This window comes from Theropithecus gelada, chromosome 16, assembly GCF_003255815.1.
Source record: "Theropithecus gelada isolate Dixy chromosome 16, Tgel_1.0, whole genome shotgun sequence".
Classification (NCBI taxonomy): domain Eukaryota; kingdom Metazoa; phylum Chordata; class Mammalia; order Primates; family Cercopithecidae; genus Theropithecus; species Theropithecus gelada.
The window spans coordinates 74,081,212-74,108,762 of NC_037684.1; the positions used below are offsets into that span (position 1 = coordinate 74,081,212).

At 49.4% G+C, this 27,551-nt stretch overlaps 1 protein-coding gene and 1 long non-coding RNA gene across 4 annotated transcripts in view; one reads left to right on the forward strand and one right to left on the reverse strand.

Moving 5' to 3' along the window:
- Nucleotides 1-27,551, reverse strand: part of EPN2 (epsin 2) — a 102,525-nt gene that overhangs the window by 13,432 nt on the left and 61,542 nt on the right. For all 3 annotated transcript variants that reach the window (XM_025361515.1, XM_025361514.1, XM_025361517.1), the window contains 3 exons: nt 13,190-13,302; nt 11,015-11,107; nt 9,880-10,054 (listed from right to left, as the gene is read on the reverse strand). In XM_025361515.1, coding sequence (XP_025217300.1) covers nt 9,880-10,054; nt 11,015-11,107; nt 13,190-13,302 — 381 coding nt within the window. The remainder of the gene's footprint in view (nt 1-9,879; nt 10,055-11,014; nt 11,108-13,189; nt 13,303-27,551) is intronic.
- LOC112609111 lies at nt 16,918-27,185 on the forward strand. The gene is made up of 3 exons (XR_003116167.1): nt 16,918-17,243; nt 19,870-19,993; nt 26,438-27,185. It is a non-coding gene; the product is annotated as an uncharacterized LOC112609111 (long non-coding RNA).

A 27,551-nucleotide genomic window follows, 5' to 3' on the forward strand; every position in this document is an offset into this window, starting at 1 on the left:
CCTCTGTCGTTCTGCAGTTTCCTGATGGATACGTCTCGGTGGGGATTTCTTTGATTTATCTTGCTTAGGATTCACCAGGCTTCCTGGATCGGAGAAGTAGCATCTTTCCAAAATTCTTGAAAATCCTCAGTCATTTTTCAAATATTAGCTCTTCTGAAACTCCAAACAGATACGTGTTAGATATCCTCACTCTGCTCCCATGTTTACCCCCAGCCACACTGATTCCCAACTGCTTCCCAAATGCCTGGCACCTTCTGGGCCTCTCCGGCCCTCGTATTTTCTCTTCCCGCCTTCTCTGACTCCTCTGGAATCCTCCCCTTGACTTTCTTTTAGATCATTTATCATATAGCACCATAACTATTATTTAACTACAAGTCTCTCATGGACTGTAAACTCCCGGGGGTGAGGGCTACCTTGAGCCCTGGCATCAGACATGAGGGTGGCACCCAGCAAGCTTGTGACAGCCTGGCTGAGCTCTGAGGCTTAGAGAAAGGCAGCAGAAGGTGGCAGCGATGTGTCAATCTCGGAAGACTAGGGAATGCTCCCCTGAGCCTCCGAGACAACTAGTCTCTCTCCTCATTCCTACTCTCATTCCTACAAACGCTTCTCTTAAAAGCCCCAGCTCTACTGCTCAAGGATGGACAGGTGAAGAGGAGACTCCTTGGCTTTCAAAAAGATGAACCAACTGCTAGCCATTCTACATGTAGCTTCATGCCTTCTAGTCTCTGAAATGCTGAATAGCCTTAGGAAGGGACTATTAAGCCATATCAGTCACTATCTTTTTCTTTTTTCTTTTTTTTTTTTAGAGACAGGTTGTTGCTCTGTCACCCAGGCTGGAGTGCAGTAGTGCAATCACAGTTCACTGCAGCTTCAACCTCCTAGGTTCAAGTGATCCTCCCACTTCAGCCTCCCAAGTAGCTGGGACCACAGGCACACACCACCATGCTTGGCTGATTTTTTATTTTTTTGTAAAGATGGGGTCTCCCTATGTTGCCCAAGCTGGTCTCACAGGCATGAGCCACTGCACCTGGCCCACCAGCCACTATCTTGGTGGCCTTTTTCACTTTTGGCCAGGATCAGCTACTGGCAGCTGTAGCAGCACAGGGAAGGAGAGGAGGAGAGTGCTGCCTTCACTCCTTCCCAAGCTTGCCCCAGCGATAGGGGCCATGCCAGGCCAAAGCAGACGTCAATCTGCAAGCTTCATTCCCAACATCCCATGGACACCACTGCCTTCTGTTTCCTTGTGGCCTGTCCACTCCTGTTTGGACTCAGGGCTTCTCCTGCTGCTGCCCCGGAACCCACAACATTCTAGAGGCTCCAGAAATAACTGTTTCTATCCAGAAGCTCCTTCTGACACTTCACTCCTCATCTTCCAGCGTCTCATGCAGATTGCCCTCCTCCGGGACTGAAGCTGCCCTTGCCAGGTCCACCTCTGCTCGACATGGGGAAGGGGCTATCAGGAAGCTGAACCTGCCCCCTGCTGGAATCACACTGTAGAGAGAAGCCCTCACTCTAACCCCCTGCAACAGGACACCTTGTGGGTCCTCAGCTCTCTGTCCCAGCTGGAGGTAAGTGGTATGGTGGAAATGATGAATCAGGGAGAGAGCTGATTGCAAGCTGAAGAGCTGTGGTGTGACTTCAGGACTGCCATGACACAACATAGAGGACAGGGGAGGCCTGAGGCTCAGTGCTAGGCTGATTCTGGCCCCTGTGGAGCCTGAGGGAGTCAACATCCCTTCCTCACTGCCTATGTTCAGCAGCCCAGCTGTGCCTGGATGACACAGACTGGAGCCTCGCTTCCCCTGCAGCCCTGACCGTGCATCGTCTCCCCTTCACACTATCCCACTCCCCAGCTACTATCTCTTCCCACTTGCCTCTGTCAGGGAACATGCCACGGTTACTTCCAGGCCCCACTCCTGCTTTCTCCTGCAAGGATGCCCTGGTTCTCCTTGGAAGAATTCTCCCCTCACCCACTTCCAGTCAGTCTTGAAAGGGACAGACCCTCCCCTGGCAACAGAGAAGGGTTCTCACTGGTTAAAGTCAATCTGCAAATTGTCCCCAACTCCAATCCCCCATCCCCAAATCCCAGAAATGGTACTGGAGCTACAGAGAAATCTGCTCTCTATCCCCCGGGCTGTATTAACTGGGACTATGAGGTGGGCACCCGAGGCAGCCATTGTACTTGCCAGAGCAAAGGCTTAAGCTTCTGAGGTGAACAGCACAGCAAAGGGGGTCTGAGTCTTGGTGGTCACCTCCTAGCCACTGGGTCAAGCTGAGGGCATCCTGACCAAACTGGCTACCCTGACACACTGTGGGGGGGGGGGGGGCACTTGCTGGGAAGGCCCGGCCCCCACCCTGCAGCCTCCATGCCAGCCTGCCATGCAGTTCCCACTCTAAACCCAGCTCAAAACCCTTCTCAGGGCACTCATGCCGCTTGTGTGCATGTAAGACTGCATCTATCCCCCTTGCCAAAGCATGTGCTCCATGAGAACATGGGCTGGGTCTGCTTTGCTCCCTGTCCCTGAGAACCAAGCCTGACACACGGAGGGCGCGCTCCATCACTTACTAGGGATTGAAGAGAGGTCACAAGGATCAAGGGAACCACAGGACTTCAGGCTGGCAGGGACTTTGTAGTTTATCTGCATTTCTGCACACTGGAGTTCAGTGACCACTTCTAACAGGTTCTGGATAAATGTCCACTTCAGGGGCTCAGAAACACAACCAGATTAGAGTGGCCCATAATCTCCATCCTGATGATCTAAGACATGGAGATCTCAAGTGTCTTAGACTAAGTGGTATTCAGGCACCCTGGGCCAGGGGGCACCAGACTAGTGGTTCTCAACCATTCTTCTTGAGAAGCTCTTAGGGATTTTAGTAAAATACTGATGCTGTCCTCTTCATACACACAGATTCTGGGGTGGGCCCAGGCATTTGGGTTTTTAGAAGCTCCTGAGATGACTCAAATGGGCAGCCAGGATGCATAAGAAACACTGAGCTCTGGGTGCACCCAGACCTCTCACCAAGCTCTCCCCACAAGTGAGGCCCCATCTGAGGGCCCAGCTCAGACTCACAGGCCTGAGTGGGCAGATGGGTGGTGGAGACAAGCTCTGGCCTCCCACAGTCACCTTGTTCTATCCAAACAACATTTGGTCAGCAGTATCCAGGCCTGGCCCCAGGATGGCCCCTCCCTCTGAGATAAACAGACAGCCACTACAGCCAGTATGCAGGTCACAGGCAGCCATCAATGGCAAGAGACAGGGCAAAAGGCAGGCCTGAGGAGAGGGTGACCACATCCCCAAGTAGGGATGTCTGAGCCATGATTTCAAAAATACGTAAGAGTTTGCCAGGCAGACAATGAGACACAATATAAAGATTAGGCATTTAAGGGAATCCAGGATGCCTGAGCCCCTGCAAAGGCCCTCACCAGAGAGGAGTCTGAGCTCTGCTCCGAGCCCCAAGTCCCTCAGGCTTTGCCTTTCTGACTTCAGCCGCTGCACACCCAGGCTGCCTACAAAAGTAGAATCTGTCCCCAGGCATGGTGGCTCATGCCTGTAATCCCAACACTTGGGGAGGTCGAGACAGGTGGATCACAAGGTCAGGAGTTCGAGACCAGCCTGGCCAATATGGTGAAACCCCGTCTCTACTAAAAATACAAAAAAATTAGCTGGGCATAGTGGTACACGCCCGTAATCTCAGCTACTTGGGAGGCTGAGGCAGGAGAATCACTTGAACCTGGGAGGCAGAGGTCGCAGTGAGCCAAGATTGCGCCACTGCACTCCAGCCTGGGTGACAGAACGAGACTCCGTCTCAAAAAAAAAAAAAAAATTTTTTTTAAAGTAGAATCTGTCCTTCCATCTAGACGTACTCTCAGACAGTGAGGTTCTAGACACCATTTAAACTAACAGGTTTATATCTTTAAGAGTTAACACAAGGCATTTTAACATTTCTGGAAAAACTTTTTTTTTTTTTTTTTTTTTTTTTTTGAGACAGTGTCTCACTGTTGCCCAGGCTGGAGTGCAGTGGCGTGGTCTTGGCTCACTGCAACCTCTGCCTCCCGGGTTCAAGTGATTCTCATGCCTCAGTCTCCCAAGTAGCTGGGATTACAGGCACACACCACCCCACCTGGCTAATTTTTTGCATTTTTAGTAGAGACGGGGTTTCAGCACATTGGCCAAGGTCTCGAACTCTCGGCCTCATTTCTGCCAAACCTGGCCTCCTAAAGTGCTGTGATTACAGGCGTGAGCCACCATAGCCGGCCATTTCTGGAAGAATTCTTTCTACCGTGAGCTCTGCAACATGTGCAATGTCTCCACTGCATGAGTTCTGAAGCACTCTCCATGAGCCAGCAGCACACTGACCCACTATCCAGGACTCAGGGACCAGGTTTCCACATGAGAACTACACACTCCAATGGAATGCCACCTGAAACAGAGACTCTTCTGACACCTCCAGTTAGTTCTTATGGGCCCTGCTTCCCCTTCAGAATCTGCTATTAAAATAACAAACAAAAGCACTGCTAAGAATTTTAAAACTCAGCAACTGTATCATGCCCAATGTTGAAACTAACAAGTTTTGGCTGAGAAAGACTCTTTTTTCTCTTTTTTTTTTTTTTTTTTGAGACAGAGTCTTGCTCTGTCGCCCAGGCTGGAGTGCAATGGCGCGATCTCGGCTCACCGCAACCTCCACCTCCCAGGTTCAAGCGATTCTCCTGCCTCAGCCTCCCAAGTAGCTGGGATTACAAGTGCGTACCACCATGCCCAGCTAATTTTTGTATTTTTAGTAGAGATGGGGTTTCACTATGTTGGTCAAGGATGGTCTCGATCTCTTGACCTCATGATCCACCCGCCTCAGCCTCCCAAAATACTGGGATTGCAGGCATGAGCCACTGCACCCAGTCAAGAACCTCTTACTCTTATAGCCTGCATAGACAAAGTTGGTCACAGCTCAGATAGCTTTGAACACAGAGTGAAGTATGTGCTTGGATCAAACCCTGACCACCTCCAAATCATCCAGGTAATCATGGACAAGCTGTTTGGCGTGGGTGGGCTCTGTGTAGTTTGCATTCTGCAAGTGACACTGGGGACCCATGTGTGTACAGGACACCGCAAACTGCTGGGCTAAATTCAGACTATACAAATGGGCAAAGCCCCCCAGACACATACACAGCCCCATGGCCAGTGTGACCTTCTTTGCTGTGTGCGGGGGAGTCGTGGAAGGCCACACACTGTGGCACCTTGCTTTCTTCAAATGTGACTTGGGACAAAGTCACAAAGTCATCAGCGTTCCCTGAGGGCCAGCTGTGCCCTCAGGGAACGCCTGCTGGCTCGGGGAGGCGCTGGACATGCTCCTCCTCTGTGAATGGATAGTATATCCGCTGCAAGGCTTCTCTCTGTGCTCTCCCTCTCCACGTCCTTGGCAGGGTCCAGGCCATGCCACATACCCAATCAATAAATGCTTGTTGAAAGCTCAAGTGAATGAGAGGAAACGAAGATGGAACCAAGGTTTGAAAGATCAAGCAGTTTCCGGCCTCTTCCTCTGTGGGGCCCATTCACAGGGAGCCTGTGTCCCGGTCGCCTCCCACCCGCCAGCCTGGCTCATCCCGAGCCTCACAGATGCATATTCATGTGCACAGGGAGGCAGTCACAACTGGAGGGTCACAGAAGAACTGAGCTGTGCAGAGGTCACCAACAAGCCAGCAGCACCACCTGCTGCTGCCAGGGCGGAAGACAGTCTCTGTCCCAGCCCAGGCAGTGGGCGGGAATGCAGAGAGAGGGCTCCAGCCAGCCAAGGTCTTCTGAATCAGCAGGCTGTGAGCCCTCCTCAGACCAGGTGGCTGCTTTGTGGGTCTGGAACAGAGGAGGAAGTGCCCCACTGACCTGGCAGGCTCCAGTCTCCCTCCTTTCAGCCCTGAGCATTTCCTCCCAAGGCCACTTGGCCAAGCTGCTTCTAGTGCTGCTTGGAAAAAACTGGTAATGACGGTAATGATGGGGTTCACTACAAATGTTGGCTTTCAAAACAGTGTTTCTTTCATCCAGAGGGCACAGCTAACAGTGTTATGGGAAGGGACTCCAATCTTTCTAATTTATGAATGCGTCTCAGGATGGAGGGGTGACCCTGAAAATGTGCACTATTGGATTTAACTAGATGCTAAACAATAAATCCAATACCACACTCTTGCTCTGAGGCTATGCTGACGAATGTGGAAGCAGAGGGTGTGCTAACATGCTTCAGTGAATGCAGGAGCTAGCGGAGGGCCATTCTCCTGCAGAGCTGGTCAACACTACCACTGAGAATTACAAGAATCTCAGAATTAAATCACTGTGATTTTAATGTATTTTTGTACCGAAAGCAGAGTGCTAGAACTGCAAAACACCCCTATGAACATCACTAGGCTGCTTAGTAAATGACGGTACAGCATGGTACTGTTTAGAATTCCTAACAATGCCTAAAAATGCTCATGACACTACAAATTGAAATATACACATACACACACACATAATTATATATACAATATAGCTTCAACTAAGTAAAAACATAATGCCCATAAACAAGACAGGAAGCAGACAAGCTAACATTTTAACAGTGGCTATCTCTCCATATTGGAATTTGTGGTGACTTTTCCAGGACATGCCAGGGCCACAGAAGGGCCTCGCAGCAGTCCAGGATGGTGTGACAAGTACAGGACATGGTGCCATAAGCACTGAGCCTGCCTCAAACCTACTAACAATGTCTCTGGGCTTTAGTGGCCTGTCTCCTCCCCAAGTCACTGGTAATAATGCCAAGTGCATCAGAACCAAGAAGGTCCTAGGTTGGGCAAGTGGCAAGAGATGGCAAACTGGCAGTCAACAAGCCACATGTGCCCATCCTCAGATAGCTTTTAATTAGCTCCAACCATACTCTTAATTTTTAAAATTCACAGCCAACATTTAAACACTAATAGATTTCAAACATCTAGGTTTCCATCTGTTCTTTAAAAAAACTGGATTCATAACAGCCAAAATGTGGAAACAGCCCAAATATCCATCAATTGCTGAATGGTTAAACAAAGTGTTACATATCCATGCAATGGAATATTACTTATCCACAGAAAGTCATGAAGGACTGACACATGGTATAACATCGATGAACCTCGAAAACATGATGCTAAATGAAATAAGCCAGGCACAAAAGCCTACATAGTGCATGACTCCATTTCTACAAAATGTCCAGAGAGGTGAATCCCTGGAGATAGAAAGCACATCAGTGGTTGCCAGGGGCTGGGTATGTGGTTTCTTTCTGGGGTGATGGAAATGTTCTGGAATTAAACATCTGATGGTGGCTGCACAACATTGTGAATGTGCTGAAAACCAGTCAAGTGTCCACTTTAAAATGGTTGAAATGGGCCAGGCGTGGTGCCTCATGCCTGTAATCCCAGCACTTTGGGAGACCAAGGCAGGCGGATCACTTAAGGTCAGGAGTTTGAGACCAGCTCGGCCAACGTGGTGAAACCACGTCTCTACTAAATATAAAAAAACTAGCCGGGTGTGGTGGTGGGCGCCTGTAATCCCAGCTACTCAGGAGGATGAGGCAGGAGAATTGCTTGAACCTGGGAGGCAAAGGTTGCAATGAGCTAAGATGGTGCCACTGCACTCCAGCCTGGGTGACAGTGAGACTCTATCTCAAAAAAGAAAAAAAAAAAGGTTGAAATGGTGAATTTTATCTCAAGTTCTTAAAATTTGGGAGGGCAGATTCATGTGGGCAGCATTCTTAGGTGAAGCAGCAGCCCACCAGGCCCACCAAGCTGCTCCCATTCATTAGGGGAGACTCCCCCGCTCACACTCCCTGGACTCCTGTACCGAGTCTCATCCCAGGGTGCTCTCAACACAGTATTGCTATTACACTGTGTTCTTAGAGGGTCAGGTCAGGTCCTTGGCTCAGCCCAGGACACTTGGGTCCAGGGCATAGCCCTGTCCACCAGCCAAAAGAAAGGCTGGGCATAACTTGGTCATTTAAAGATCTTTCAAGATTTTTGTCTCTCCTGACTGGGAAAAACTTACCCCTGGTAAACAAGTCAAACAATATAAAAAGGTAAAGTGTGAAAACTAAGCCTCCTTCCCACCACTCTGATCCCCAATTCCTTCCCCAGAATTTAACTCTATTAAACCCACCTGGCTCCTGGTGTGACCACTTTCTTTACAGGGCACTAAGATAACTATCCAACAGTTTAATGAACAGTCTTTCCTGAAAACACCCTAACCATAACTTCCGGTGGCCATCACTTCACAGACTAATCATTCTTCAGATTTAAAAATAAAGCCAAAGCCACTGTCTGAAAGGGTCTGCCTGCCCTGGGGCACCACAGTCCCCATGTGTGGTGGTAAAATCTTACCACAGGCTCCCTGGGGGTACCACACACAGGTGACAAACCCTGTGAACCAACCTCTTGAGCTGCCCTGGAACTGGCCTTCAGTGAATGAAAGCTGTGGGCAATTTTGCCTGGGGCTTTTCCCAAGGCCCAGAGGGCTCCTGCCAAAGGGGGTATGAGGCCCTGCCTGGGTTGCAGAGGCCACCATCAAGCTATCAGAACTCACCACATGCTAAAGGGCATCTGGGGCTGACAGTGTCTTCTGGACCAAGTCCAAGCACTTTGTAAGGCTGAGTGCAGGCCCTGAGTGATCTGGGCCCTTCTCCCCTGCTTCCCGGTTCACATAGGCTGGTTGCATCTGCACCCACTCCACCACTCCGTACCCCTCTGCTTCTCACACTCTGAGTCTTCTGCAGGGAACTCCCTGCCTCTTGTTGCCTGGCCACCTTCTCTTCCCTGGGGACTCAACAGAAATAGCCTTCCTCCAAAATGCTTGCCTCACACTCCCTGGACTCCTGTACTGAGTCTCATCTCATCCCAGCATGCTCTCAAACAACCTCCATCGAGGCCTGGACTACGCAGTACTGCTATTACACTGTGTTCCTGTCCTGCCTGCTCCTGAGCAGGGCCTTGACAACAGACAACAGGCACAATAATCACCTGTTGTCTCAGGGGTCATGCACAGCAGAACACAGCCTGTCGTTTGGTACATTTTAGTAAACATCTAAGGAACCAAGTTGAACATGAGACGGTTTTGAAAGAAACAGAGACTCCAGGAGATACAGGCAAGATGCCACAACATATACAAAGTTCCCAAACAAAAAGCCCACAGGTCAGCCATGCCCAGTAGGGTTTAGTGCACCAGGAGGGGCCCCCCAGGGCACCAGACCAGGAAGCCTTCACAAAACCTGCTGGGCCATGCTCCTGCCCAGTGATTAAGAAACTTGTGGGCCCATATCAAACCAGTTGTGTCATGCTCACATTTTGAACTTCTCACCACAATTCCTCTTACATCTCATGTTAAGCAAAACTTTAAAATATTCATTTAGCCTATTAAACGGATTTTCTACTGCTTTAAGTAACAAGCAGAATTATAGCACATGTATCCCCTTTTCATCAGCAGTGGCGGTAAGCACATCATAATTTCCAGCTAATTACAGCAGCTTGATTTGGATGCTCCACGCTGTGTATTATGGTTCCTTCAGCTGGGGCACTGGGTGCAATGCTGAGGTTGAAAGAGTTGAAAAGTGTCCCAGAGAAGGCACAAGGCATTCCTGATGCAAGTGGGAGGCTGAGGTGAAGTCGACTTTCCTTCTCCCAAAGCAGAAAACCACTCAAAACAAAGAGAGAACACCATGCCACCATCCTCACGGAGGAGGGCAAGGGCCAGTTGGATGTAATTGATGAGGGCTAGAGGAGCCTGGACACCCACTACAATCGACCAGACCCAAGTGGGTGAGAGACAGCAAGAAGCACTACCCTGCCCCTCACCCATCCAGCAGGCAAGCACAGGAGACCAGTAATGGGGTCTTTACCAAATGATGGCCAGGGGTCTGAAGCACTCGCAGGAGCTGCTGGCCTGCCCCAGGGGTTGGTCTGGTTAGTGGAGGCCGACGGGCCCCAGGGCTCCGCTTTCTGGGCCGGAAGGCCTGAGCTGGGGAGAGCATCCATTAAATCCAACAGCGTAGTCTGCTGTGGGAGAGAGCCGTGCTTTTAAGACAAAAGAAGGGGATAGGTTTTACTATGCTACAGTTACAGCAAATACCCACGAACTAGCCATAAATATCAACCACCCATGCCTCGTCCTCCAGTGAAGCCCTTTAGGAGAGGCTGAGAAGAACTTCGAAACTGAGCTGTCCCATCTTCCTCCCCATCCGGCCAGCTCTCCAGTCACAACAAGCTATTTACTGTTTGCCAAACCCCCCACCAGACTTCACAGACCTCAGGGCTCCACAGACTTTTCCAGGCTAACCCTGGCTTCTGCCTGGGCTGTGGACATCCTCTAAAACGCCATCCCTCCCACCTGCCAGCCACTATCGAGGAGCAGCCTGAGGGCCCTCCTCCTGGGGTTGCCCGCATGCTCCCTACTCTCAAGACCACCCCATGTGTCATCAGGGATCATCACCATCATCCAGTCAGGAGCCAGGGGCTCCACAGGCCTCAGTAGCACTGTAAGAGGGGAGGCCAATGGAGCCCCGGGGCCTGTGGGGTGAGGAGGGGTCTGGGTCTCGACAGGATGATGATGAGTTTGTCAAAAGCACAGCCATGTCCTGGTCACCTCTACATCAAAGCAGGAAGCCTGGCACAGTGATGACGAGGCAACCAGCACTACTGGAGGCACACCCTGCTGCAGGAAAGCGTTTCGCAGCCCCTGGCATGTAGCTCACTTGACAGCTGCCACAGCCACAGAAGCAGGAGGCAAGCACTATCATCACCTTCATTTTAGAAACGAGCAGACTGAGGCACTGGGATGTTAAGTGTCTCCTGATTAGTTCAGGTATGTTTTCAGTCGCCTGCTCACCTAGCCCTCGCCCACTACAGGCATGAGGGTTATTTGCTGAGGTTGGAGAACTCACTGTGCATCACGCCAACAAGGGAGGTCGGGTGGGGGACACTGAGGCAACAACTACAGGACAGGGTGAAACATCTGCCCTCCCAGCAAGCTCTTACCTCTTTCTTTTTTGGAATTTTAACTGTGTCCCTTCGGCTTTCTTCCAGGGCCATCTGTAATCTGAGGTCATCACCCCGCCTGAGGCGTTCTTCCTGTAGAGGGACAATGCAAACTGGTAATTGTAATAACATCACTGGACAGAACAAAGCCACACTGGCCAGAAACAGGAAATGCACATTGTATGATGTAGTATTTCAAAGGAAGATTTCAAAACTACTTGTAAAATACAATTACTTTCAAATTCCAAATGTGTGTGTAACCAGAAGGCTCCTCCCTCATTGCGACTCCTGTGACTTTGACCCCCTTGGGGTCACACCAGGGAGACCATGGCTCAGGTACCACCAAACTGGGGAAAGGGAATGCTTAATCTAAAATTTTTTTTCTCGAAATGAAAGTGGCTTTATAAATTCTTTCTACTTATAGAAGCAATACGTGTCCTTATAAAACACAAATCTGACAACCCAAAAAGGAATTAGAAAGAAGATAAATATCACGTATCATTCCACCTCCACTGTGTATGCTTCCGGAAAATGGCTGCATATTTCTATGATTCCTAACAGAAATGATTCACTATCTTTATTTAAGGCAAAGTCACCATATGCAAAAGACAGGGTTATCCTAAGCTTTTATATAATATAATAATTAAATATAAATAATATATTCTTGTATTTTTTTCTTTTCTTGTTTTTAAGAGACAGGGTCTCATGGTATTACCCAGACTGGCACACAGTAGCTATTCAAAGGGACAATCCCACTACTGATCAGCATGGGAGTTTGAACTTGCTCCCTTATATTTTATTATAAATATTAACTAAAATGGGCTCAAACTGTCTGTCTGTCCCTGTGTTTCTCAGTGGATGCTACCATGCACCTTCTTCCTGGGCTGCCAGCCATGGAGCCTCATGCATCCACGTGGGCAGTTACTGGCGGCCTGTTTCCCACTGCAGGGAAAGAGAGGCCACAACTGAGACTGCCCGCTGTTACTGAGCTTTAGAATGTTGCCAATTATAGACACACAAACAATGCCGGGACAAACCTATCTGTTCTCAAATCTATGTATCCCTAGTATTCCTCGCTGAACATCAACTTCTAACAGAGGAGAGGAATCCCTGTGCTGCCCCGGTCCCATCTACTTTTTTTAACCAAAGGTCAGTGGACACAGCCCTGATAACTGCAACCAAAGGCATGACAATTTGTAAGGCCACTCTAATTGCTCCTTTCCCTCCTCCCTATTGTAAAGTAATGCATGCTTACTAAAGAAAAATGGGGGACAGGCGCGGTGGCCCACGACTGTACTCTCAGCACTTTGGGAGGCCGAGGTGGGCAGATCACTTGAGGTCAGAAGTTCAAGACCAGCCTGACCAACATGGTGAAACCCTACCTCTACTAAAAATACAAAAATAAGCCTGGCATGGTGGGAAGCGCCTGAAATCCCAGCTACTCGGGACGCTGAGGCACGAGAATCACTGGAACCCAGGAGGCGGAGGTCGCAGTAAGCCAAGATTGCACCACTGCACTCCAGCCTGGGTGACAGAGCAAGACCCTGTCAAGAAAAAAAAAAAAAAGAAGGAAAGAAAAAAAGAAAAGGAGAAGAGAGAAAAGAGAAGGAGAAGAAAGAAAAAAGAAAAAAAGAAAAGAGAAAAATGGGACCTGAAAAAATTAAAACTATACATACTTCTGTCATCGAAACACAAGCACTCTCATTTTGCGAGCATTTTTTCCAGTCTTTGTTTTTCTGCAAATCTCTTGCTACAGGTCACCAAAGTGCTTGGCAAGGGTTAGGCTGGCTCCTGCCCCTCAGGCCTGCATCCCTGTGCCCACCTTGCATGCCACCCTTCAAGGAGCCTGGGCAGGCTCAGCTCACTCAGGGAAAGCCCAGACATGGCTGTGTCTGTACAAGTGTTTCTGGGAAGCATTTTTAACTGGTTTCTCTCCTTGGCAATGACTTCCTAGAAAACCTTTCCTAAATGTAACTTTGCATGGGATCCCTCCCTGACTGGGAGGGACACAGGGTGACAAGGATACACACTGATGGCAGCACAAAATGCCATCTCAGCAAGCATATCTGAAACGTTTTGGAGACAGGGCTGTGTCTGCCATCATCCTCCCAGTGAGCCACACTCCACCCCGAGCACGGGCAGTCAATGCAGTGCAGACCTGCCTGGGGCACTGACCTGCTCAGCCACTTCTCTGCTCATGGCAAGTGCCAGCTGCAGCTGAAGCTCCTCTTCTCCACTAGTCTGGGGCCGGGCTTGCTCCAGCTCGGAGGACACTCGTGGGGAGGTGGCTGTTGAGGAAGAACAAGTCATCACATGCAAAAGACAAGGCTGATACAGCTCCTGCATAGCGGTTTCCTGGGCAGACCACATCCCATTCCCATCTCAAACCCATAAGGTCCAGCAGTAGCCCAACAATGCAGGCAGAGGAAAGGAAAGGCTTACAAATATTTGAATGTTAAAATAAGTGACAGCCAAATGTAGCTTCCCAAATACAGAACCCCCCTAGGACCAACCAAGAGAAAATGCCTTTGGGTGTGCAAGCCCCAGCCATCAGACCTCACAAGGATCAGAACCTCAGTCTTCACTGCAGATCTGCAGTGCTCCAAAAATGGAACTAACTCAAGCTGGACCAAAGAGCATCCTTCAAACAAGTGCAGGGCATCTGGAGACCAAAGACTTCACTCCAGGCACACCAACGCTCAAGAGTTGACTTTTGAGACCAGGCACGCTGGCTCACGCCTATAATCCCTGCACTTTGGGAGGCCAAGGCGGGCAGATCACAAGGTCAAGAGATTGAAACCATCCTGGCCAACATGGTGAAATGCTGTTTCTACTAAAACTGCAAAAATTAGCTGGGTGTGGTGGCGTGTGCCTGTAATCCCAGCTAGCAGGAGAATCGCTTAGAGACCCGGGAGGCAGAGGTTGTAGTGAGCCGAGATCTCACCACTGCACTCCAGCCTGGTGACAGAGTGAGACTCTGTCTCAAAAAAAAAAAAAAAGTTGACCTTTGCCTCTCACAGTGTTACTACGAGATCATAGAAAATGAAGTCTGCCCATTTCTGCAGTGACCCCAGACATTTTCGTTTTGTAAGCAGCTTTGTACACTGATTAGAAAGAAATAGAGATAAAAATGCAGACACACATGCAGACACTTTTGCTGTGCACTTAGCTAGTTTAAATACTTCTAAGCAGCTCCTGGAAAGACAGTTTTTACTGAATGAATGAGATGTGAAGTCGTAGCCGATGTAACAAACCCCACTGGAGTCTTGACATTCACACCATAAACCATGGTGCTGGGTGCTGGGACTTACACAGTCATTAGGATGTCTCATGGATCAGAAAATCTAAATGCCTCCAGAAATTATTGTAGAGTTTTGGAAGTATGTGCCAACCTCTGCCCCATTTCAGGAAGGATCCATAGCTTCTCTAAAACTCTCAGAGCAAGATCTGCCCACTGAGAGATTTGGAGCTACTGCTTTAGATGGTTCTTCGCCCTGTCCTCCTCCTGGGTCTCTGTGCATGCAGTTCCCCCAGCGCACCCACCTCCTCTTTCGTATTCAGAGCTCAGCTTCCCCGACTTGGTCCTTCCCATCCATCCTGACGCTGTATCAGACTCTGCACCTCTGCACCTCTCCCGTGTAGCACTCACCCCTGGCTGACAAACACCTCTTGGGTGGAGGCTTACATGCAAGAATGGACAGGTGCATGCACAGGTCGATAGATGGACAGATGGACAACTACAGAACTCAATTTCATGGTTAACGGGTCATTTTAAAATGTTCTAATTTGCCGGGCACGGCGGCTTATGCCTGTAATCCTAGCACTTTGGGAGGCTGAGGCGGATCACCTGAGGCCAGGAGTTCTAGAGAAGCCTGGCCAAAATGGTAAAACCCGGTCTCTACTGAAAATACAAAAATTAGCTGGGTGTGGTGGCGGGTGCCAGTAATCCCAACTACTTGGGAGGCTGAGGCAGGAGAACTGCTTGAACACAGGAGGCAGAGGTTGCAGTGGGCCAAGATCAAGCTACTGCACTCCAGCCTGGGCAAAAGAGCAAGATTCCATCTCAAAAAATAAATAAGTGTTCTAATTGTGTATTAGTTTACTTCCTTCTTTCATTACATCTATTTTAGGAAACCTAACTAGCAGGATTCACTCACCTAGGTGTTGCTTCTGCCTTACTTTCCAGTCTATATTTGATTCTTATGGTTTTCCTCTTTGAAAGAAACTAAAAGGTTGGGAATAATTCTTGGCAAAGGAGGCTTTCAGATGGCTGGGCCACGGCTATGTTGAATAAAACAGGGGAAGAGGCCTAAATGCAATTCAGGCCACAGATGTGATCCACAGAAGAACCAGGGCAGGTAGAAAGAGGCTGCTTCTGGGCAGAGGGCTGAGGTGGGGCCGGGCAGGAGACTGGGAATTTCTCTACCACGTGAGGTTGCCAAGCAGAGGCATCACCCTGTCTCGAAATTCTTAAAGACACACAAAACATATAGCAATAAATTTACTTTGGAACAGACCGGGCGCAGTGGCTCACGCCTGTAATCCCAGCACTTTGGGAGGCCGAGGCAGGTGGATCACGAGGTCAGGAGATCGAGACCATCCTAGCTACAAGGTCAGGAGATTGAGAACATCCTAGCTAACATGGTGAAACCCCATCTCCACTAAAAATGCAAAATAAATTAGCCAGGCGTGATAGTGGGCGCCTGTAGACCCAGCTACTCAGGAGGCTGAGGCAGGAAAATGGTGTGAACCCGGGAGACAGAGCTTGCAGTGAGCCGAGATCGCGCCACCGCACTCCAGCCTGGGCGACAGAGCGAGACTGTCTCGAAAAAAAACAAAAAGAAAGAAAAAGAAAATTGCAGCTATAAAAACACAAATGTATTTTTCTAAATAAAATCAAGTCAAATCCCATCTTAGTGTTATCACCCAATTATATTTCCCAAAGTATCTCTTCAGAAATAAAGTTAGAGGGTGATGAAAAGTCCTCAATCCACCTTAACAACTTGATTTCTTAATAATACACCAAAACAAAAAGTATATTTTTTTGTGGGCTTTGTTCTTAAACTTCACCTATGCCAATCAGAACTCTCAAGTTTGGGCTTTTCTATGTTCAAAAAGATGTCACCATCCACATGGAAGAGAATAAAGGAAGCCAGACAGTTCCAGGGGACTCTTCTCAGTTGAACAGGGCACTCCCATCCAAATCATTAACCACTCCAGCCACCTGTTCCCAGCCTCTTTCCTGATAAGGAATCTCTGAGGGTTGGTTCACAAAACCCTTGCTTTATAATATTGCACTTCTGACACATCTCATTTACTACCAAATGGAAACCACAAATGAATCAAGTAGAAGGCTCATATCCCACCCCACCCCGAAAAACGTGCTCTGGAAAACAAGCCCCATCCTGGCAGGGAAGCTGGTACTGGGTTGCACAGCTACAGTGACTGATACAGCCAGGTTGGAGGGGGAGAGTGGGTGCGGGAATCTGAATTGGACCTGCTGGAGAAGTGAGGCCTCCTTTGTCCTCTGAGCTTTCTAGCACATCTGCAAGGCCAGACTAGCTTCAAATGCAAACGTACATGTTTATGTCTACCATAACTGACACTGTTACAATAATGCACAGCTGGCACATACCGGCTCACCACATCATAGCTCACCACATCAATGTGGAAATTAAAGACAAAGGGTATTCCCCTGAATGTTGTGGTTTTCATAAACGGATGTACAGCTTTCAGTTCTGCAGATGGCAGAATTCTTGGCCACCAACCACTGAACATCAGCTGAGCTACACACAGCGGGTCTGAACTTCGAGGGAGGATTCCAGCAGAGATATTCTTGCCTTGGTGACAGCAGCTCAGCTCCACAAAGGGCCTCTTGTGCCCGTGCACATGACAGTGAACACAGATGTCGTTGTGAGACAGGCCTGAATGGGCCCTTCTGACCACCTGAGCCTGGCTTTGGCTCTGCTCTGAGGATCTGAAGGTTCAGAGCTCACAGGGACCAAGGGAAAAAGCAAGTGCTGGAGGATGTGCCACTCACTCATTGTTGCAGGTTGCTTTCTTCCCAGACACTCACTGGAAGGAAGAACAGGAATTGTTCGTTTAAGCTTATCACTAAAGTTGCACCAAATGCATGGCCCTTCTTCTGTGAAGGCGGCCTTTTGCATTATGAATCCCACTGGAAGAGCTCCAAGTCTTCACTTGCTGTGGCCAAGAACTGTAACCACAGGTAGGCCTTATTTCTATCCTTTCCAGTCTGTCACACTGGCTGAGAAAAAGCCTAAGCGGGAGAGGCTGAGTAGGAAGGCTAGAAAAGCCCAACATTTCCCTCAAAATACAATCTAAAAAGAAGATCAAGAAAACTCTCCCAACTCAGACAGACAAGGGTCTCTCCCACTCAAGTCTACCCTGTCTGCTCCAGGGACTGCCCCGCAGAGCCTGGGTGCCTGAACTCTGTGCTAAGGGAGAGACATCCTTTCCCAAAAGTGCTCCTAAAACAAAGGGTGAAAGATTTTCTTTTTTTTTTTTTTTTTTTTGAGACGGAGTCTCGCGCTGTCGCCCAGGCTGGAGTGCAGTGGCGCGATCTCGGCTCACTGCAAGCTCCGCCTCCTGGGTTCACGCCATTCTCCTGCCTCAGCCTCCTGAGTAGCTGGGACTACAGGCGCCCACCACCGCGCCCGGCTAATTTTTTGTATTTTTAGTAGAGACGGGGTTTCACTGTGGTCTCGATCTCCTGACCTTGTGATCCGCCCGCCTCGGCCTCCCAAAGTGCTGGGATTACAGGCGTGAGCCACCGCGCCCGGCCAAGATTTTCTAATAAAGATGCTTCAGTGGGCCACTTTCAGGTAATTGTGGAAGAAGGCAATCGAGTTGGTAGAAAAACAGGAAATTGATTCTTATCAACTACATTTTGCAATTTTCCTAGAAAGTACAGAAGCAGCATCTGCCAGCCACACAGTGCTGATTAAAGAGCCTCCTCTAATCTGCATGGATAGGTCAAAGAGAAAGAAAGCGGCAGTTACAAAAAATCCAAATGTAGGCTAGGCGTGGTGGCTCATGCCTGTAATGATGTCACAGCACTTTGGGAGACCAAGGTGGGTGGATCACTTGAGGCCAGGAGTTCGAGATCAGCCTGGCCAACCAGGGCAAAACCCTGTCTCTACTAAACATACAAAATTTAGCCAGGTGTGGTGGCACGTGCCTGTAGTCCCAGCTACTAAGGAGGTTAACGCATGAGAATCACTTGAACTAGGGAAGTGGAGGTTGCAGCGAGCCAAGATCACACCACTGCACTCCAGTCTGGGCAACAGAGCAAGACTGTCACAAAAAAACAAAAACAAAAACAAAACAAAACAAAAAAACCAAAAACCCCACAAGTGTATTTTTACATTTTACAGCACGTGAGACAGGATTCTACCATCAAATGGCTCTGTGCAGTGGGCAGCATGACTGCACAGGTACGTGAGCGTCACAGACCCTGTGGGGAAGGCAGGGTGAGGTCCTGGTCTTCGTATGTCCCTGGGCCTAGTCTGGTAATGCTGGGTACACAGGCATGTATGACAACTCAGCAAAAATGAAAGGTGGCCAGACTTGGGGGGCGTGAGAAGACCCCACATGGGCCCAAGCGCTGCCACCACTTCTCACACCCTGTGCATGTCAGCCAAGAGAAGACCAGATAGTGGAAAGAGCACTGGACGGACGAACCTTGTCTCCACCACTGACCAGCAGTGGGAGTCCATGTGATAGCCTGACCTCTTTGAGCTTCTGCTCCCACATCAGTGAAATGAAGACAGTGGGGCCTGTGGGAGGAGGTAAGCAACTGACCTACAAAGGGGTCAGGAGTGCCGGGATGCAGGTGGCTCTTCCCTGTAGATTCCAGCCCTGTCCTGAGCTGGTGCTCTGTCCTCCATCCATGGAGACTAGACCACCTGAGGGTTAAGCTCTGTCAGGCACCCAACCCTCCACCTCACACACAGAAAGCATGGCCCTTCCCAGGCCTCCAAGGAACAGGCCTGGGGCTGCTTTCTGCTGGGCTGGCCTACTTCGAGGGAGGGGCTAGGGAGCCAGCGCTGAGCCCAGGGTCAGCGTCTACTGTCCAGTGGTCAGTTCTCCAGTCCAGCTAAGTTCCTTCCTCGTTATTGAACAGCAGCAAAGCGCTTCCTCAATGTAATGACAGCATCCTGTGGTTCCAGGGGCCACTTCCTGAATCAGCAATTATCTTGGCTACTGAGGACATTCCCACCACTTCTCAACACAGGAGAGCATCCAGGGCCCTCACTTTACCTCCCTGCAGGGAGGGGCTGGGAAGGCTGCTTTTATTTATTTATTTATTTATTTTTTTTTTTTTAGATGGAGTCTCGCTGTGTCTCCCACGCTGAAGTGCAGTGGCGTGATCTCGGCTCACTGCAAGCTCTGCCTCCGGGTTCACGCCATTCTCCCGCCTCAGCCTCCCAAGTAGCTGGAACTACAGGCGCCCGCCACCACGCCCGGCTAGTTTTTTTTGTATTTTTAGTAGAGACGGGGTTTCACCATGTTAGCCAGGATAGTCTCGATCTCCTGACCTCGTGATCCACCCGCCTCGGCCTCCCAAAGTGCTGGGATTACAGGCTTGAGCCACCGCGCCCGGCCAGGAAGGCTGCTTTTAGTCTAATGAGGCAAATCATAAAAAAAGTTAAGTTCAGATTATACCAGGTAATTTTTTTTTTTTTTTTTTTTTGAGATGGAGTCTCACTCTGTCATCCAGGCTGGAGTGCGATGGAGTGGTCTCGGCTCACTGCAACCTCCGCCTCAGCCTCCTGAGTAGCTGGGACTACAGGCATGAACCACAACACCCAGCTAATTTTTTGTATTTTTAGGAGAGACGGGATTTCACTATGTTGGCCAGGTTGGTCTTGAACTCCTAACCTCATCATCTACCCGCCTCAGCCTCCCAAAGTGCTGGGATTACAGGCGTAAGCCACCCCACCCGGCCTACACCAGGTAATATTTAACAGGAATATAAATACGTGGTGCAAAAGCCAAAAAGGTGTATAATGAAAAATGCAATGAAGCATGACCATAGCCAGATCACTGTCCAGCCACAAGGGGGACGTGACTTTACAACACAGGGACAAATCACAAAGTCATTTTGTGCTGTGGCCAACGCTGGCACTATCAGTGGTGGGAGGGCTGCCTATCAGGTGACATCATATCCCCACCCACGACAGTCCCAGCAAAACGCTGATATGCACAGAATCCAGACTCTAGCCGTGATTCCGATTCGCAGGAAGCTCAGGTTTAGGGCCAGGCTGAGCACTGTGAGAGGCAGCAGATGGGCAGATCCAAGCCAGGGACAGACACCCCAAAGGAAGGCTAGCCCCAAGGAATAGAGAACGTGCTGCCATGACACAGACTGCAGGGACAGGATGGCTAGACTCAGCCTGAGGTCCTGGGGTGGCCTCACATTAGGCTGATCAGCAGCAAGACACTTCCAGACAACTGGAAAAATATGACCATGACCTCAGTGTGAGATGATGCTGCTAATTTCCGACTTTGCGAGGTGTGTGAGAGTGTGTGTGACAGTGGCTGTGTGTATGACTCTCCAGGAAAAGATGTGTACTGAAGTATTTAGGGTAGGAATGTGAGGATACCCACGACTTACTCTTAAATATTTCAGCATAAAAGGAAGTGAGAGCCACTCCTCTCATCCTGCCCCACTGCTCTCCCCGGAGGAGACAGCTGTTCACATTTTCTTGTGCTTCCACCCAGAAAAGCTTCTGAATGCACACTGTGTGTGTAGAAAACTGAACCGCACTTCCCTCTCTGACACTCGCCCAGAAGGAACCCCTCCTCCCTGCCCTATGTGCTTCTCCCACCTGGGCCTGACCCCAGGCAGAGCGCCATCAGCCTGAGAGGGCAGCCCAGTGTGGCAGACAAGAGCATGGGCCCTTGAGTCCATGCCTGGGCTCAGATCTGGGCTCTGCCACTTCTTAATGCGTGACCTTGGCCTAGGTCAGCTGTCCACAACCTTTCTGGCACCAGAGACTGGTTTAGTGGAAGACAGTTTTTCCACGGCCAGGAGTGGGGAGGGGGATGGTTTCAGGATGGTTCCAGCACATTACATTTATTGTGGACTTTATTTCCGTTATTATTACATTGTAATATAGAATGAAATAATTCTACAACTCACCATAATATAGAATCAGTGGGAGCCCTGAGCTTGTTTCCCTGCAACTACACAGTTCCATCTGGGGGTGATGGGAAACACTGACAGACCATCAGGCATTAGATTCTCATAAGGAGCATATAACCTATGTCCCTCACATGTGCAGTTCACGATAGGCTTTGTGCTCCTATGAGAATCTAATGCCACTGCTGATCTGATAGGAGGCAGAACTCAGACAGTAATGTAAGTGATGGGGAATGGCTATAAATACAGGTGAAGCTTTGGGTCTGTGGCCCGGAGGTTGGGGACCTCTGGCCTAGGTGATTACCTTCTCAGTGCCTGTTTTCTCATCTGCAGAATGGGGATGGAGAACCGTCTCCCAGGGTTGTTGTGGGGAACAAACAAGAAGTAATATGAAAATCACCCACCGTCTCTGCAATACTGTCTCTTGAGGAACCCTCCGTCCATAAAGGGGTGCTGCCCTGCTTACAGTCCAGGCTGAGGCCAGGGGTGCAGTGACTGTCCCAACTCCACCCAGCTGGGGCAGGTGGAGTCTGACCCTGAAGGTCTGGCTCTTCATTACCAACCCTTCCCACTGATGGGGACACCGGGGCCCAGAGAGGGTAAATGGCTGCGGCTCACAGCCATCCAGGGGCAGGATGAGAACTCAGAGCCAAGACTCAGGACCTATGCCCCATGCTTGCTCCTAGCACCCCAAAGGGGCTTTGCCCCCTCAGTCAGTTACATGTGCACACCCACACCGAGCACAGCCTCCTCTAGGACTGAGGAAAGTCTCTGTTCCCATGAGTTTGTGTTCCAATAAGGAAAGACCATAAACAAATCTAAACCGGAGGGACAGGGCAGGGCAGGGTGGAGAAGAGGAGAGCCTGCTCGGCTATGCTCTGCCAGGAGGCGCTGGCACAGAGCCCTGGAAGGGCTGGCAAAAGGGCATGGGCACTTCTGAGAGCAGGGGACAGGCTCTGAGGCTAGTGTCAGCAGAGGGCACCCAAGGGCACATGACCAAAGAGTGGTGGGGGTTCAGAAGCCCTCAGAGGTGCTCTGGAGAGTCTAAGTGGGGCAGTGATGCCACTTGACTGGTCTAGGGAACATGGGCCAGAAAAGTAGCTATGAAGGGTATGAGAAGTGGCTGGAGCCTGGACACATTTAATTGGGATCCTATGTATGATACCTGGTTCCTGAACCACCTGGTACATGGTGCTGCCACATGATGTGGACTCAGCACTTACAGTGCCTTCTTCTGACCAGGGGCTAAGGGCAGAACTGGGTGCCCATAGGAAGTAGGATGAAGAACATGACCTTATTTGTAAACAGGATAGCTACAGATGTAATTAGTGAAGATGTAATTAGTGAAGATGAGGTCATACTGGAGCAGGATGGGCCCTAGAGTCAATAGAACTAGTGTCCTTAGAAGAGACAGAAGCACAGACACACCAGGGGAGACTGCCATGGGACTGTGGAGGTAGAAACTGGGGTGACACAGCAGCTAGCCAAGTAACACGGGCGTCTGCTTGCTTCCCATCCTCCCCGGGCACCTGCCATGCAGGCTCCTTCCTGCCTCGAGCCTTTGCCTGACTGCTGCTCCCTCACACTCTGTGTGCTGCTCATGGTCCTCAAATGGGATGGAGAACCACATCCTCATCCCTAAGTAGCAGCTCTAAGGCGACCTTCTCACTGCAGGGGAGCCTGGCTTTGTTTCTCATCAGACTGGGAGTTCAACAGAGCAGGGGGACCATCCATTTTATTTGCTATTTATACCTTGGTACCTGGAGCTGGCCTTGGCGCACAGAGAGCACTCAGTGGATGTGGAGGCCAAAGCAGCTCCATCTTAGAGGCTAATTCACCAGGCTGGCTTCTGATTAATCCCAGTTCCAGGAAGGCCTCCAAGACTGACAGTTTGCCAAGCGCGGTGACTCACGCCTATAATCCCAGCACTTTGGGAGGCCGAGGCGGATAGATCACCTGAGGTCAGGAGTTTGAGACCCGCCTGACCAACGTGGAGAAACCCCGTCTCTACTAAAAATACAAAATTAGCCAGGCATGGTGGTGGGCGCCTGTAATCCCAGCTACTTGGGAGGCTGAGGGAGGAGAATTGCTTGAACCCAGGAGGCAGAGGTTGCAGTGAGCCGAGACTGCACCATTGCACTCTAGCCTGGGCAACAAGAGCAACACTCTGTCTCAAAAAAAAAAAAAAAAAGATTTACAGTGTTCATTGTTTTTATGTAAGAGCACATACTTACCTTAAATCCTGTCTTTAGGTCAAACTACCTTAATGTTATCGTACTTCAAATGTTCTCTACATTCCTTCTGAACCACCCCTTCCCTATGGTATATAAGCCCTAGCTCTGGGGGGTAATGGTGTGGGATCTGACATGTTGTCTCACCACTGCCTGAGAAAGACGTGGCTTCTGCTCGTAAGTCCCTGTTTCTTTCTTTCTTTCTTTTTTTTTTTTTGAGATGGAGTCTCGCTTTGTCGCCCAGGCTGGAGTGCAGTGGCCAGATCTCAGCTCACTGCAAGCTCCGCCTCCCGGGTTTACGCCATTCTCCTGCCTCAGCCTCCCGAGTAGCTGGGACTACAGGCGCCCGCCACCTCGCCCGGCTAGTTTTTTTTGTAGTTTTTAGTAGAAACGGGGTTTCACCCGGTTAGCCAGGATGGTCTCGATCTCCTGACCTCGTGATCCGCCTGTCTCAGCCTCCCAAAGCGCTGGGATTAGAGGCTTGAGCCACCGCGCCCGGCCTGTTTCTTTCTAAGAAACTGAATTTGTCAGCCTCCTTCCTTGGCCCCTGGACACTGGGGGTAGATGTGCATAGACCTGCCCACCACAGAACCGTAGGGCAGCTGGGCGGCACCTAGACTGCAGCCCTGATCCCCTGTAGCTGCGTGTTCTAGTCTGTTCAACTACTTCCAGCCGGCCATCTGCCCTAGCGGGCAGAAAGCAGGCGCTACATCAGCTTTGCTTCTGGCACAGAGTAGGTGCTCAAACATCCATCAGATAATGGTCAAGTTTAGTTTCTGGTGAAAACGAATAATGGCTATAACTTCTCCACTACCACTCTGCAACACTGGTACTGCTACCTCAGTTTACAGACAAGGAAGCTGAAATCCTGGGTGAAAAAAGGCAGAGCCCCAACAATGACCATGTTGAGGCCCCAATGCAGGGCTGGTGAAAGACGGGGGAGGGTAAAGCAGAGACAAAAGGCAGTCCATCCATTTGTCTGCATGAGTCAAATCCCATCCTCAGTCAGAAATAAAAAAGCAAGTTGTGCCATTATCTTTGGGCTATTAAACCCTCTCCTACAATAAGAGCACCAACTTGTTGGGTGGGAAAGGAAGGGTTTAGTCAAAACACTAAGCAGCTTTTTCTCACTGCCATTTACCTCAGGAGTCCCTGAGGTTCCTGCTGCTTCTGTTCACGGTGAAAGTAACAAAGCTACAGCCTGTCCTTCTCTAGGCGGAGTGCTGGGGCAGGGGTCTCATAATCGCTGGGGACCAGCAGTAAGGAGAAGAGGACCTGTAGCCTCACCCTGAGCCACCCTCAGCTCTCCAGGGATGAGCTAGAGTGGGAGGAGGGGTGCTGAAGCCCAGGCAGTGCCAGCTAAGGTAAGCGGGCACTTCAACAAAGATAATCATTTATCTCTTTTTTAATTCAATCATGAACTTCAAAGAAGTTAAATGCCTGCAACAGTTTCTTAGAGTAATACTTATAAACAGGAAACTCATTTTTAAAATGAGTATTCTGATAATTTTTATCTATTCAATTGGAAATAATCAATTATAAAAGTATAGCACCTGCTGTGGGCTCAGGGCCTACCAACTGGGCACCCTCCCCTACTGCTGGGGGTAAAGCAGTTGTTTGGAAACAGTCTGCTTGGAAAACATTTGTCATGCTTCAAGAAACAGAATGTTCATACACTTTTCCCACTAATCTCACCTCTGGGAATTCTATATTGAAGAAATAATCCAAAGAATCCTTAAAAACAGAAAAAAACAAGCTTTCTGTTCAAATAAGTTTACCACAGCATTATTTACACTGGTGAAAATCTGAAGCAAGTCTGATCATAAGAATTACAGTGACAGAGTCACTTCTGGAGCATTTCCTGTGTGCAAGGTGGTATGTGAAGTGCATACATTATTAGCATATGTAATTTACACAATAACCCAGGACAGAAGCACTATGGTTATGCCCATTTTACAAGTAAGCTGCCCAAGGTTTAACCTTTAAAACTAAGTGTTGCTGGGCTTGGTGGCAGGTGTCTGTAGTCCCAAACTACTCAAGAGGCTGAGATGGGAGGATCCCTTGTGCCCAGGAGTTCAAAGATACAGTGAGGGAGAATCACAACACTGCTCCAGCCAGCCTGGGTGACATAGCAAGACCCCAACTCTAAAAAAAAACATAAATAGGCAGGGCGCAGTGGCTCACACTTGTAATCCCAACACTTTGGGAGGCTGAGGTGGGCAGGATCACCTGAGGTCTGGAGTTCGAGACCAGCCTAGCCAAAATGGCGAAATCCCGTCTCTACTGAAAATATAAAAAATTAATTGGGCATGGTGGCGCACACCTATAATCCCAACTACTCGGGAGGCTGAGGCAGGAGAATCACTTGAACCTGGGAAGTGGAGGTTACAGTAAGCAGAAATCACACCATTGCACTCCAGCCTGGACGACAGAGCAAGACTCCATCTCAAAAAATAAATACACACATACATACATCCATCAATGAATTGATAAGTAAAATTAAGTATCTAGCAACATGGAAAATGCATAGAGTTAGACTTTTTCAAAAAAATCAGACTGCATAATTGTCCTATTTCTCACGGAAATGAGAGGCACCCTCTGTGGCCAAGCACAACAAGGTCACTGCTCCTGCCCTCCTAGTTTAGGCCCCCCCAGTGGCTTGCCCTCAGCCTCATGCTGTCTCACAAACTGAGATGACGACAAGTGAAGGGCTAGAGCAGCTCCATAGTTTACAACCACTCTGCACTGCCTGCCTGAACACCACCTTCCCCCACACCCAGCGCCACATGGTGTCGGTATGTCTGCCTCTCTTAAATGGGGCCTGCCAAAAACAAGATCTTAGCTACCAGCTACAAGCCCCTGGAAGCTTAGGGCTGGCCCTCACACACAAGCACAGAAAGTGAGCACATGAATACACTTTTTGGAAAATATGCTTTGAAAATGTCACATAGTTGTGAATGACATGTCCATAATACTGTTGTACTATCTGTATAATATAAAATGTTAGATCAGCTTTGTTTTCAGACCTATGATTCAGATCTGTCAGCACAACTGCCTTTTGGGGATGTGGGTCTTGCCCTGGCCTTCAGTTCCTCTCCAGATTAAGAACCTGCATGCTTTGCCCCCAGACAGATGGCTACAACAAAACTGCACAACTTGGTGGATCCCAATTGCCAGTGGTCAGTCTATGCAGCCAGGGCCCTGTCACTAAAATCTGTGGGCTGTTCAGTGTGAACATGAGGAGTGACTGACAGTCCAACATCAGGGCAAGGATGACTTAGGGATCTTCACCCAGAGGAATACTATGTGCAGCTGTTAAAGTGTTTACAGGGCTGTGCAGGAACCACAGAAAATGCTTCTGTTTCAATGTCACAAGACAGAAAGCAGGAATGCAAAGTTGCATTCACAGTGTGAAAAAGAAAATGCTTGGGAAAAAGTCCAGAAGGAACTACACCAACACGTGGCCAGGCATGATGGCTCAGTCCTGTAACCCCAGCACTTTGCAAGGCCACAGCAGGAGAATCACTTGAGGCCAGGAGTTCCAGATCAGCCTGGCCAACAAAGGAAGATCTCGTCTCTACTAAAAACCAAACAGTTGGCTGGGTGTGGTGTGTGCCTGTACTTCCAGCTACTAGGCGAGGCTGAGATGGAAGGATTGTTTGAACCTGGGAGTTCGAGGTTGCGTAGGCCATGATTGTGCCACAATGTTCCAGCCTGGGCAACAGCAAGACACTGTCTCCAAAAATATAAATAAAAATAAAAATAAATAGACCAACATGTGAACCACAGTTGTCTTTGTATGTTATAGTTAAGATTGCAGCATTTTTTTCTTCTTTTTTTTTTTTTTTTTTTGAGAAGGAGTCTGGCTCTGTGGCCCGGGCTGGAGTGCAGTGGCTGGATCTCAGCTCACCGCAAGCTCCGCCTTCCGGGTTTACGCCATTCTCCTGCCTCAGCCTCCCGAGTAGCTGGGAACACAGACGCCCGCCACCTCGCCCGGCTAGTTTTTTGTATTTTTTAGTAGAGACGGGGTTTCACCGTGTTAGCCAGGATGGTCTCGATCTCCTGACCTCGTGATCCGCCCGTCTCGGCCTCCCAAAGTGCTGGGATTACAAGCTTGAGCCACCACGCCCGGCCCATT